The following is a 12,429-nucleotide window of genomic DNA, read 5'->3' on the forward strand; positions in this document are numbered from 1 at the left end:
TGGATAAGATTGTCTGCTAAATGACAAAAATGTAAAATGAGTTCCCACCAAACCAGGAGAAGGGCTTTCCTTTTGTAACTTCGATTTGTGTGTTTTACATTTTTGGCTTCCCTATAGTTTGCCCATTGTAGCTGTTTACTCCAGAGTCTTATGGCTCCATACCCTCCATTATTTTTCCCCTATGTGAATTCTAATGTAATCTATCCGGCCCCTAGCATTTCCTTCTTTGGCTGATTTGCTTGTGCACCATTTATTTTTTGTGTGTGTTGTGGGGGGGGGGTTGTAGACATTTGACTTAAGTAGGTATCTGATGACAAAGGGTGGTGAAATAATGGTTTTATTTTAAAGTTTTAAATCAATCCCTAAAGGGAAAAGCCACAAACTATTTTTTTCATTAGTCCAACTGGTGATAGCCTCAAAAGTTAAGATATTGGTCTTAATCAGTGTCACCTGCCATGTCATTATGATGACATGCAAAACATTTTGGGACTGTATCAACAGTGGACTAATAGTTTGTGGATTTGCCCTTTAACTAAACTATCCATGGGACTTTTGTATTTAGAAATCCTCGTCTATCAGTTTTTAGAAATGTTTGGGTGCTTGGCACCAAATTGAGAATATTAATTTTAGCTCACAACCTGCTTTGTCTTCCGATGTCCATTAATTTTTGTTTGTCATCACTTGACTTTGAATTTGTCAATCCAAAAGACATTGTATGACAATCATGCTGTCAAAAGAGCTAGTTGTGGTTGAAACATGTTTGATCGACATTATCTATTGATTCCTGACATGTTTTAGGATATTTTAGTACAGTAATCTCTGCCTTCCTTCCCAGCATTTGAAAATCTGTGCAATTCATGGAGTTGCAGTGAAAATTAATTCAAGACATTTCACCTTGAGTCCTTTCTTGTAAAACATTAATAAAGTTTGCTTCTGTCAAGGGTTTGGAAAGCAAAATGTTGATGCACTGCCATTTATTTGGAAACGTACAGATAAAACATGTTGCACAATAATGGGCAACTGGCCTTGTTAAATACACAATTCATAAATGTACAGTGTTGCTTTATGTGGACTTCACTGCCTTTTCCTTTCGAATGTGTTTTTGCTTCATCAGTTTCTTCTGAATTGTTTCCTGTATCCTCTCCTTGAACAACTTCTTCTCACTCCTTATCTTCTCCAGTTCAGCCTTTCTCTTTGCCTCCACGTCTGGATCCTGTGACAGGCAAGTAGTTGGAATATCAGAACAAATCGACTAAAACCCTCATCACAGCAAAACCTTTAACTCGGACCATGGAGGTGTGGCTCATGGTGAACATACTTTCCCCTCCAAAATCATCTGTTTTCTCTTGTTGATCTCCTTTTTCTCATCAAAATCCGTTGACTCAAGTTTCTGCAAACAAAAGGAATGGTGAGACAAGTCACAGCAGTAATATGAGCCCTTGTTATCCAACAGCCACATGTTCACAACAGAAATATCTGTGTATAAATAGAATGGGTATTTGTACAATTTCACACTCCCGTCTGGCCACGTTGACTTGAGTGAGGATCTTCAGAACCTCTTTCTCCTCCACTGGATATTCCTTCAGTTTGGCCTCTGGACAAAGGGGAAAGCAAAACTAATTAATTTGAGCATTCTGCCCTGTGATCATATTCTATGTAGTGATACTCACAAATGGCTAATAGGCATGTCTGAATTGGAAAGGGTAGCGAGTAATCGTAAAACAACTGCTGACTACTTTTCAATGCACGTTTGACACTTACGGATCTGTCCCTCGATGGAATGAACCAGGTGGATGTCATACTGTGTCACCAGTGTGATTGAGACACCATGCCTTCCTTTAGACAAATCAGAGAAAAGTTGTTTATACGTCTAAGTCTGTACAGTAGCAGCCTATGTTGTAACAGGCAGAGATACTGAAGCAGGATTGTTACCTGCTCTGGCAGTTCGGCCGACTCTGTGAATGTAGATCTTGGGCAGACCTGGCGTGTTGTGGTTGATGACAACCTGGACTGTTGGAATATCCAGACCTCTGACAATGTGGACATGAAAATAGATGAGATTCACAATGGTTTGTAACCTGTCCATATATTGATAATGTTTTGTGAAGATTATACACACACTAACGTTGAATAAAGCTTTCTTACCTGGAAGCCACATCAGTTGCAATCAGGATTTTAAAGACACTGGACTTGAACTTTGCGAGGTTGGCGAAACGTTGTTTCTAAGACAAAGCCAATGTCCAAATAAACATTTGTTATTATTACGAAGCACATGTTAAATGTGTTTCAACTTGTCATGTAACCCATCAATGTATATAGAGCTACACCCCAGGAGCTGGGGTTGTTTACCTGCTTCATCATTGAATGCAAGGAGATGGTTGGAAAGTTGAATTTCTGCATCATCATTGTGAGGATTTGGCAATTTCTGTAGGAAGAATGCAATGCATTAATGATTCAATGTCTAACAGTAATTCTATATGGACAAAAGGCAGATACAGCAGCATGTTCTACTGGTTATTTTCTTATCTTCACATTTTTCCAGGGTCTTCAGTCATTTACATGTTTATTTCTAGGGGTTAGATCAGCTTTAATATTGCAGATTGATGGAATCTATAATTGTCAGCATTTCCAATCCCCCCCATATTTTTGTAAATATATATATACAGTACCAGTCAAGTTGACTCCTACTCATTCAAGGAATTTTCTTTATTTGTACTATTTTCAACATTGTAGAGTGTCTTCACTACTAAATTAGGTAATCATGTAATAACCCCAAAAAGTGTTAAATCAAAATATGAGATTCTTCAAAGTAGCCACCCTTTGCCTTGACAGCTTTGAACAATCTTGGCATTCTCTCAACCAGCTTCATAAGGAATGCTTTTCCAATAGTCTTAAAGTAGTTCCCACATATGCTGAGCACTTGTTGGCTGCTTTTCCCTCACTCTGCGATCCAACTAATCCTAAACCATCTCAAAAACCATCTCCAGGTCATCTGATGCACCACTCCATTACTCTCCTTGGTCAAATAGCCCTTACACAGCCTGGAGGTGTGTTGGGTCATTGTCCTGTTCAATAACAAATGATAGTGGGACTAAGAACAAACCAGATGGGATGGCGTATTGCTGCAGAATGCTGTGGTAGCCATGCTGGTTAAGTGTGCCTTGAATTATAAATAATTCACAGTGTCACCAGCAAAGCACCCCCACACCATCATACCACCACCTCCATGCTTCACGGTGGGAACCAAACATACGGAGATCATCCGTTCACTTACTCTGCGTCTCACAAAGACACGGCAGTTGGAACCAAAAATCTCACATTTGGACCAAAAGGACAGATTTCCACCGGTCGAATGTCCATTGCTCATGTTTCTTGGCCCAAGCAAGTCTTGGGCCAAAAAACAGTGTCCTTTGGTTTCTTTGCAGCAATTTGACCATTTAGGCCTGATTCATGCAGTCTCCTCTGAACAATTGATGTTGAGGTGTGTGTGTTACTTGAACTCTGAAGCATTTATTTGGGCTGGTAACTAATAAAACTATCGTCTGCAGCAGAGGTAACTCTGGTCTTCCTTTCCTGTGGTGGTCCTCATGAGAGCCATTTTCAACATAGTGCTTGATGGTTTTTGCAACTGCACTTTTTGCCCAAATGCATTAAGAAGGAAGAAATTCCACAAATTAACAAGGCACATCTGTTAATTTAAATGCATTCTAGGTGACTACCTCATGAAGCTGGTTTAGAGAATGCCAATACTCTGCAAAGCTGTCATCAAGGCAAAGGGTGGCTACTTTGATGAATCTCATTTTAATTTGTTTAACCATTTTTTGGTTCCTACATGGTTCCATACATTTCACTCCTAATATTGGCATCCTTGATAAATATGTGCAAGATGGGCTGTGAAAATGTTTTCTTTGCTGTTCATCCTTTTGGTGTTTCATTCAAATTATTCACATAAATCAAACCTTTAATTTTAGTACAATTATTGGGGAAAAAATGTGAAATAAATATTTATCTCTGAAACGTGTGCCACAATTATTGGCACCCCTATGAATTCTTATGAGAAATCTAACTGAAGTATCTTCCCATTCATATTTAATATTTTTAAGTTCACCTGAGTGATTAGGAACACTTAAGTGGTAAGCCATGACTTCCTGTTTCACTGGGGTATAAATATGAGGTGACACAGGCCTAGTTCCCATAGTCATCCATCACTATGGGAAAGACTCAAAAATACAGCAATGATGTGTGACAAAAGGTTGTCAAGCTATACAAATCAGCAAATGACTATAAGAAAATAGCTCAACAGTTGAAAATGCCCATTTCCACCACCAGGGCAATAATAATGAAGTTTAAAGCAACTGGAGATGTTAACATTCGGCCTGGAAGAGGACGTGTGTCTATATTGACACAAGGCACAGTGAGGAGGATGGTTAGAGTGGCCAAAAAATATTCAAGCATCACAGCTGGAGAATTGCAGACGTTAGTTGGGTATTGGGGTCAGAAAGTCTCTAAAACCACGATCAGACGCCACCTCTACATAACCACAAGTTTTTTGGGAGGGTTGCCATAAAAAAGCCTTTGCTGTCATTAAACAACAAACTCAAGTACTTACAGTTTGCCAAATGTGGAACTGGGTTCTATGGTCAGATGAGACCAAAATAGAGCTTTTTGGAAACACACCAGAGGTGGGTTTGGTGTCGACAGAAAGATGGCCATGCAGAAAAGTACCTCAGCCCCACTGTGAAGTATGGTGGTAGATCTTTGATGTTGTGGGGCTGTTTTTCTTCCAAAGGCCCTGGACAACTTCTTAGGATACATGGTATCATGGACTCCAAGTACCAGCAGATATTAAACCCAAACCTGACTGCTTTTGCAAGGAAGCTTAAACTGGGCCGTGGTTGGGGCCCCAACCAATAACATTTTTGACATGCATTTTTCTGGATTTTTGTTGTTGTTATTCTGTCTCACTGTTCAAATAAAACTACCATTAAAATTATAGACTGATCATTTCTTTGTCAGTGGGCAAACGTACAAAGTCAGCAGGGGATCAAATACTTTTTTCCCTCACTGTATACAGTACCAAAACAAATGATCTAATGATTCAGTCTCTTCGCAGCAAATTCTGCAGAACTGGGATGGTTAGATCTCCCATATATAACATTCTATTGGTTGCACGAATTTTGTATGAAATGTCAATTGAAAAATTCTGTGTTTTGAATCCGGCTTTGTTTTGTGTATCAGTTCATAAACCATGTGCCATGGAATCGGGTACTTTGCAAAATAGTTGGGAAGAGATTTTCAATCTATATGGCACAGCTGTACATTTTTTTGGTCAATAAATTAAACTGGTATACTTTTTTATTTAACACAATTTTCTTTAACCAATTTTTGTCTTTAATGCAGGGCCAGCAGACAAGTTCCTTACTTTTTCCCCCTTTCACTTACCTCTTCCATTTTTTTCAGTAATGCTGCAATTAGTTGGTTGTAGTTTTGGGTAGAGTAGATATTACCATATATTTTTGTTAGCTGCATGTGTGACATAACTCCACCAGTCCTGTTTATGATATCTATCTTTGTAAATTATACCTTTTTAAAAATTATTTTATTTTTAATGTTTTTTTTTTCAATTAAATGAGTATATTTGAGTTTAACCACAATATGTTGCATTATTTTTTCTGGTGGATTAAACTGAAATAGCAACCACATTTCTATGACTTTTTAAATAGCAATATTTTAGAGATGGTTTCGTTTTCAAATAACCAGAATTGAGAGGTTGTAATCTGAATAAAGGGAAAAAGGCCATTCTTGAACATGGGGTGAGACATTCTTACTAATCTGCTAGAGAACCAGTTCGGATTTAAAGGGATCCAAATGGTGTATTTAAAAGAAAACGTGAATAATCAGCGTACAATGACCCCTTTGTTTTTAAGCCCTGGATTTCTAACCCCTTGATATTATTGTTGGATCTAATTTTAACAGCTAACATTTCTATGGCAATAAACCGATATGTCGATAGTGGATAACCTTGTTTTACTCCACAAGACAGTTTAAAACTTTGAGACATAGCCATTATTTACACGTAGGGTAACGATACATAACTTCAACCCATTTTAGGAGAGATTCTCCAAAATGTTAATATTCCAGGCATTTATATATAAACACAGGTAATACATTATCAAAAGCCTTTTCAAAAACAGCTAGAAATACCAGGCCTGGTTTCCCAGATTTTTCATAGTGTTCTATTGTTTCCAGTACTCTTATAATTATCTCCAATGTATCATCCATGTAAAAAATCTGTCTATAATATCCAACAATAACTTTTTAAATTCTATGCATCTTGCATCACAACACTGAAGTGTAAGAGGCCTTCAATTGTTTAAATTGACTGGATCTTTATGTTTACCACTTGGATCCTGTTTCAGTAATAATGAAATCAGACCTTGTTGAGTGTTTGATAATCAATTGTTTGGGTAATTTAGCAGACGCTCTTATCCAGAGCGACTTCCCAGAGCAATTGGGATCAAAGGCATTCTTACTTGCAGGTGTTGGTGAAGATCATGATCGACCAGTCGTCGTGCTCATCTTGAAACTTCTGGATCAGGTGCACTAGATAGGCATCTTTCACTTTCTCTGGTGTCAGGATGTACCTTTGATCCAACTCCTCTACCGTGCGGACCCTATGAGAAAAATATACTTAAAATTGAATTATGTTGAACCAATATAGCACATTTTGTTTTAAAAAAAGAAGAGCAAAGAGCTACTCCATTTGTTGATAATCAAGAGAAAAAATAACCTTCATTTAACCAGTCAATTAAATTGAGAATCTTTTCCCACTCAGTTCAGTGTACAATTTACATGCCAAAATGGTTAAAATACACACGGGCACACAAATGATATACAATTATGGAATATAACACAAGACAGACATATCCTGTTTTGAAGAATGAGGTTTACCTCTACGTGCATATTTAAGCAACTAATCATGTAATGTTACAATGTAGTGATCATGTTGTCAGTCATGCTAAGAGCTTACTCGGACTTGCTTTCCCAGAAGAAGGGCTTGTTCATGGCGATGCCCTTGAGCTCCTGTAGTGTGTCTGTGAGGGTGGCACTGAAAAGCAGCGTCTGGCGTTTGACAGGCACCGCGGCTAGGATCACCTCCAAGTCTTTGGTGAAGTCTGTGCAGCCTTGCTCAAGCAGGCGGTCGGCCTCATCAAGGATCTATCAGAGACAATTACCATTTGGCCCGTGGATTACAATTAGCATTATGTCATAAAATAAAATGTCACCGTTAGGCTCTATGACTTGTCACATTTTGCAGAAGATATTTAACTAAATTGATTTTTACTTCCTAATAGAAGGCATGCAGATGACCGTGCATCCTGACAAGTACAATGATAAATCAAGAATAGGCTATATATTTAAAAAAATTAAACACTAACACGGAACCAAAACCACCTGAATTAATTATATTAATTTGGGACAGGTCGAAAAGCCTTAAACATTTATGGAAATTTAGATATTTAGCTTGCTGTTGCTAACAAACGTGTCCTGGGATATAATCATTGAGTTGTTATTTAACCTGAAATGCACAAGGTCCTCTACTCCTCCAATTAATCCACACATAAAACGGTCAACCGAATCGTTTCTAGTCATCTCTCTTCCTTCCAGGCTTTTTCTTCTCTTGACTTTATATTTCGATTGGAAACTTTCATATATTAGGTGCATTACGGACACTGACATCCTTTGTCTTTCAGTCACCCACGTGGGTATAACCAATGAGAAGATGCCACGTGGGTACCCGCTTCTATAAACCAATGAGGAGATGGGAGAGGCAGGACTTGCAGCGTGATCTGCGTCAGAAATATAACTATTTTAGCCCTTGGCAATGCAGACTCTCGTTGGCACACGCGAGCAGTGTGGATGGCAGGGTAGCCTAGTGGTTAGAGCGTTGGACTAGTAACCGGAAGGTTGCCAGTTCAAACCCCCGAGCTGACAAGGTACAAATCTGTCGTTCTGCCCCTGAACAGGCAGTTAACCCACCGTTCCTAGGCCATCATTGAAAATAAGAATTTGTTCTTAACTGACTTGCCTGGTTAAATAAAGGTAAAAAAAAAAGTTTTTGTTTGAATCACATAGATTTCTAAATGTATTTTGCAACGCACGCAACGCGAGCGGTGTGGTCTGCCTGTAATGGGGGAAAAAACATTCTCAACACACAAGGTAGTTAATAATATAAAGGTAGTTCATAACAGTCTCACTGTTTTGGTTGACAGTGAGACATCCTCACCTAGACAACCTCCAACATAATTGCCTTTGTGGACACATCATTTAATTTCTTCTCCAACAAACTCACCAGAAACTGGATCTTCTTGATGCTGAATGTGTCGGAGCTCCGAATGTGGTCTGCCAGTCTTCCTGGAGTGGCTACAACGACGTGTGGCTTCTTAGAGAGCTCCAAGGCCTGTGTGATCATATCTGTTGGGAAAATCACTAGAACATTAGAACATACTGGACGACTGAATAAGAATGCAATGAGAGGCAGTGTTTTTGGTAATCAGCATTACCCATTCCACCAACAATGATGCAGTCCCGCAAGCCCATTGGTTTTCCCAGGACTCTAAACTGTTCAGCAATCTGGTAAGCCAATTCCCTGCAAAAGACACACGTTTAAACATTACACAACATTGAACATTATATACTTGCCTTTTCCAGAAGATAGTTCACAATTATCAGAAGATTTACCAACCTGGTAGGTGTGAGAACTAAACAGAAGATTCCATATGGGTCCTCAGATAATTTCTGAAGCACTGGTAGCACAAAGGCAGCTGTCTTCCCACTGCCAGTCTTGGCACAACCCATACAATCCCGACCTAGACAACAGAGAGGCAAAATCATATCTCAAAAAAAGTATTGATAGCTAGTTAGTTTACTCTCTTGATCAGGTCGTTATTGTAGCTAGAAGTGATGTGTTCTCTTTAAACTGCTACCTGGGTAAATACATGTTAAACCTTATATTAAAAATATATATATTACAAGAAATAATACATCGTTTGTTAGCAAACGTTAAGTGTTACCTTCCAGAATCGGTGGCATACAGTTTTCCTGGACTTGAGTTGGTTTACTGATCCCCATTTGTTTACATTGTTGAATCAGCCAATCTGACAGACCGAGAGAGGAAAAATCCGACATTTTGCAGTTCTCCAAAATTCCAGATTGAAAAGTATATATTATACTTGGTTTTGTGAGCCAAATTGTTCAAAATTATCCTCTGAAATCCCAGAAGATCATCCTCGTGTTATTTTACGTCTGTCGCATTTTGGTGACGTTAATATTAGCTCCTCCTATGGATGACGCAATTGGTCATATTTTCAACACAGTAGCCAGCAGATATCTGTATAATGAGTGACAAGATGTCTCCGGCCGAACAATGTTGATTCGTTGTCCCAAAGCTGGGAAAGCACAAGCGACAAGTTTAGTTCCAAAATCAGCACATAGAAACGCACTGGGTTTATTATTTTGGACATATCTTCGCCTCTTCCTCTCTGTAGGCAGTCAATCATCATTGCAGTACAAATGTATTTTGGATCCAAATATTCCACTCCATTAACAGAAGGTATTGCCTCACAAATAATGGCAAAGTTTGTCCCAGGAAACAAGTTTGCAGCAAGCAAGGATGTCATTTTAAAAAGTCCATGATCTGGAAACTCACAATCAGGAATTCATCTTATTTTGTATTTTTTTTTACTCAACAGTTAAAAATAATGATACAAATGAATTTATGATCTGATTTACTGGTAAAACAATCATGCAAATGTATGTGTACAGAGGCTGAGGCGACTATATCATTCAAATAATGTTATCATGATCTCATTGTGAGCATAATACATTTTTTCAATATGTCCTTGCTATAGTCATGAGGTGGGAGAAGGCATATACATCTGGTGGACTACAGGCGTGACTGGTATAGAACATACACTCCTACTCAATAACAACTTTACTGAAGTCATTATGGCTGTGTTTACGCAAGCAGCCTGATTCTGATAGTTTTATTCACAAATGTGTCTTTTGACTGACCAATCAAGGCAAAATATAGAAGTGGGCTGGTACGTGTGTACTCAATAAAAAAAATCGGTCTTTATGTCAAAGTAAACTCTCCATATTCATTGTACATTTTCCATCTCAGACTTTTCAGCCAATTGTGTTTAATGTTTTATTGTCTTCCATTGGCTGAGCATAAGTGGTCTAGCAAATGGACACAGGTGAAAAGTAACTGAGCTAATCGCTATTTATTTTAAATGACTTGCCCCACTGCCAACTACACTTCAAATCAAGTCCAATTGTATTTGTCACATGCGCTGAATACAATAGACCTTACCGTGAAATGCTTACTTACAAGCCCTTAACCAACAGTGCAGTTTTAAGAAAAATAAGTGTTAACTAAAAAATAGATAAGTAAAAAATAAAAGTAACAAATAATTAAAGAGCAGCAGTAAAATAACAAAAATGAGGCTATATACAGGGGATACCGGTAGAGAGTCATTGTGCAGGGGTACTGGTTAGTCAAGGTAATTTAGGTAATATGTACATGTAGGTAGAGTTAAAGTGACTATGTATGGATAATAAACAGAGTACTGTAGCAGCAGCGTAAAAGGGGGTGGGGGGGTCAATGCAAATAGTCTGGGTAGACATTTGATTAGCTGTTGAGGATTCTTATGGCTTGGTGGTAGAAGCCTACCACTGTTGTGTCATCTGCAAACTTAATGATGGTGTTGGAGTCATGCCTGGCCATGCAGTCATGAGTGAACAGGGAGTACAGGAGGGGACTGAGCACACACCCCTGAGGGGCCCCCGTGTTGAGGATCACCGTGGGGGATGTGTTGTTACCTAAACGTAGTACCTGTGGGCAGCACATCAGGAAGTCCAGGATCCAGTTGCAGAGGGAGGTGTTTAATCCCAGGGTCCTTATCTTAGTGATGAGCTTTGAGGGCACTATGGTACTCATTTATTTCCTTTCTTTCCTGTTGTTCTATCCTCTGTACACTGATCTAATGGCTGGATTCAAGCTTTGTCGTAGTTTAATTTGACTGGTCTATTAGGTTTCATACATTGCCTTTTCTTGTTCCAATTCTCTTTCAATTTTCTAGGACATTATGGAATTTCCCACTGGCAGCAGGTGTCTGCAACATGCCTCATGTAGGCTGTGTTGTATTTTACCTTTAACATCCATGGTGGCATACCGTTCTTGTAGGTAAAATAGTCATATAAAGTGAAGGCCTGCCATTTTGTTTTACCATAAATACTGTAGATGCCCCATCGTGGTCCTTCTGTAGCTCAGTTGGTAGAGCATGGCGCTTGTAACGCCAGGGTAGTGGGTTCGATCCCCGGGACCACCCATACGTAGAATGTATGCACACATGACTGTAAGTCGCTTTGGATAAAAGCGTCTGCTAAATGGCATATATTATTATATTATATATATTGGGAGCATTTCAGCTGATGGTCTTGCATTGCACATTGAGGTCAGGGATACTTGACTCGAGAGACATTTCTAGATGAACCATCTGTGTTTTGGTTATGCATCTCTGCCTGTATGCCATAATTGATTTATGTCTCTATGATAAGGGCTGGAAAATTATGCATGTGCAGATTTTGCAACTACAATATGGCCTTCTCTCCTGCAAATTGCACTGGAACAGGTGAGAAATTTCATCTAAAATTAACATGGAGCCTTCTGCACAGCACAAAAAGTCAGTCAGCTGAATATAGTCTCTAACAGGCCAGTGCACAACATAATTAGTGTGCACAAACTCCAATGCCAAGCCTTCCCACTGTGCATTGTTTTCTGTCTGAGATGTATTTCTACAAACTGACATATTGTATTAATGCCTTTTTAGTTTTAGCATATTTTGAGTTTAAAATCTGTGGTTTCACAGATTGAGAGATTGAAGAAAGACACGGTTCTCCAGCAGAATAATAAAAAAAGCCAATAAGATAAAAAACAAACACAAACACTTCAGAGACCTTCCTTACAGGGACAGCTCAGGGAGAGTTCTTATAAATTCAGTAAAATAACATTTAAAAAAACATACTTAGTACAGCAATTGATTTCCTTCTCATTGAAGTCTACCTTTATAGCCAGAGCATGTTTATTCCAAGCAGCAATTGCAATGATCTATTACACCCATAATGTGAATGTTTTCCTGATTTCAGCCATCAATCGTTTGAAATATACTTATTTTAATGCCATTATTTCAATCAAACCTCATTACAAGTGGAGAGTGTGCTTTCAAGTCAGCCTGCAAGCCATTGGAATATTATATTTCACATTTCAAATGGTGTGAAGTGGGTTAGGCAATGTCATTTGATTCGCCAAATAGCAACCAGCAGGTGGTGTTAGAGAGGGTCTCAAATTCAAATTGAGCATGGAAG

General features: G+C 38.7%; 1 protein-coding gene across 1 annotated transcript; it reads right to left on the reverse strand.

Annotated features, from left to right (window-relative positions):
* Window positions 1-943: 943 nt before the first annotated feature.
* ddx49 (DEAD (Asp-Glu-Ala-Asp) box polypeptide 49) lies at window positions 944-9,336 on the reverse strand. Its single transcript, XM_035799005.2, has 13 exons — window positions 9,075-9,336; window positions 8,747-8,870; window positions 8,565-8,650; window positions 8,354-8,475; window positions 7,031-7,218; window positions 6,534-6,674; window positions 2,350-2,425; window positions 2,146-2,222; window positions 1,933-2,030; window positions 1,762-1,836; window positions 1,506-1,594; window positions 1,319-1,390; window positions 944-1,213 (listed from the first exon to the last, which is right to left on the reverse strand). Exons 1-13 carry the CDS (start codon window positions 9,187-9,189, stop codon window positions 1,064-1,066), a joined length of 1,413 nt encoding a protein of 470 aa, XP_035654898.1. The 5' UTR covers window positions 9,190-9,336; the 3' UTR covers window positions 944-1,063.
* Window positions 9,337-12,429: the final 3,093 nt, after the last annotated feature.

Source organism: Oncorhynchus keta, chromosome 22, assembly GCF_023373465.1.
Source record: "Oncorhynchus keta strain PuntledgeMale-10-30-2019 chromosome 22, Oket_V2, whole genome shotgun sequence".
Classification (NCBI taxonomy): domain Eukaryota; kingdom Metazoa; phylum Chordata; class Actinopteri; order Salmoniformes; family Salmonidae; genus Oncorhynchus; species Oncorhynchus keta.

Coding starts and splice junctions, on each gene's coding strand:
- ddx49 (XM_035799005.2), bottom strand. CDS start 9,189: ATGTCGGATTTTTCCTCTCTCGGTCTGTCAGATTGGCTGATTCAACAA. Junction 8,476..8,564: donor CATCATTGTTGGTGGAATGG/GTAATGCTGATT, acceptor TTTTCCCAACAG/ATATGATCACACAGGCCTTG. Junction 1,837..1,932: donor CGGCCGAACTGCCAGAGCAG/GTAACAATCCTG, acceptor ATTTGTCTAAAG/GAAGGCATGGTGTCTCAATC.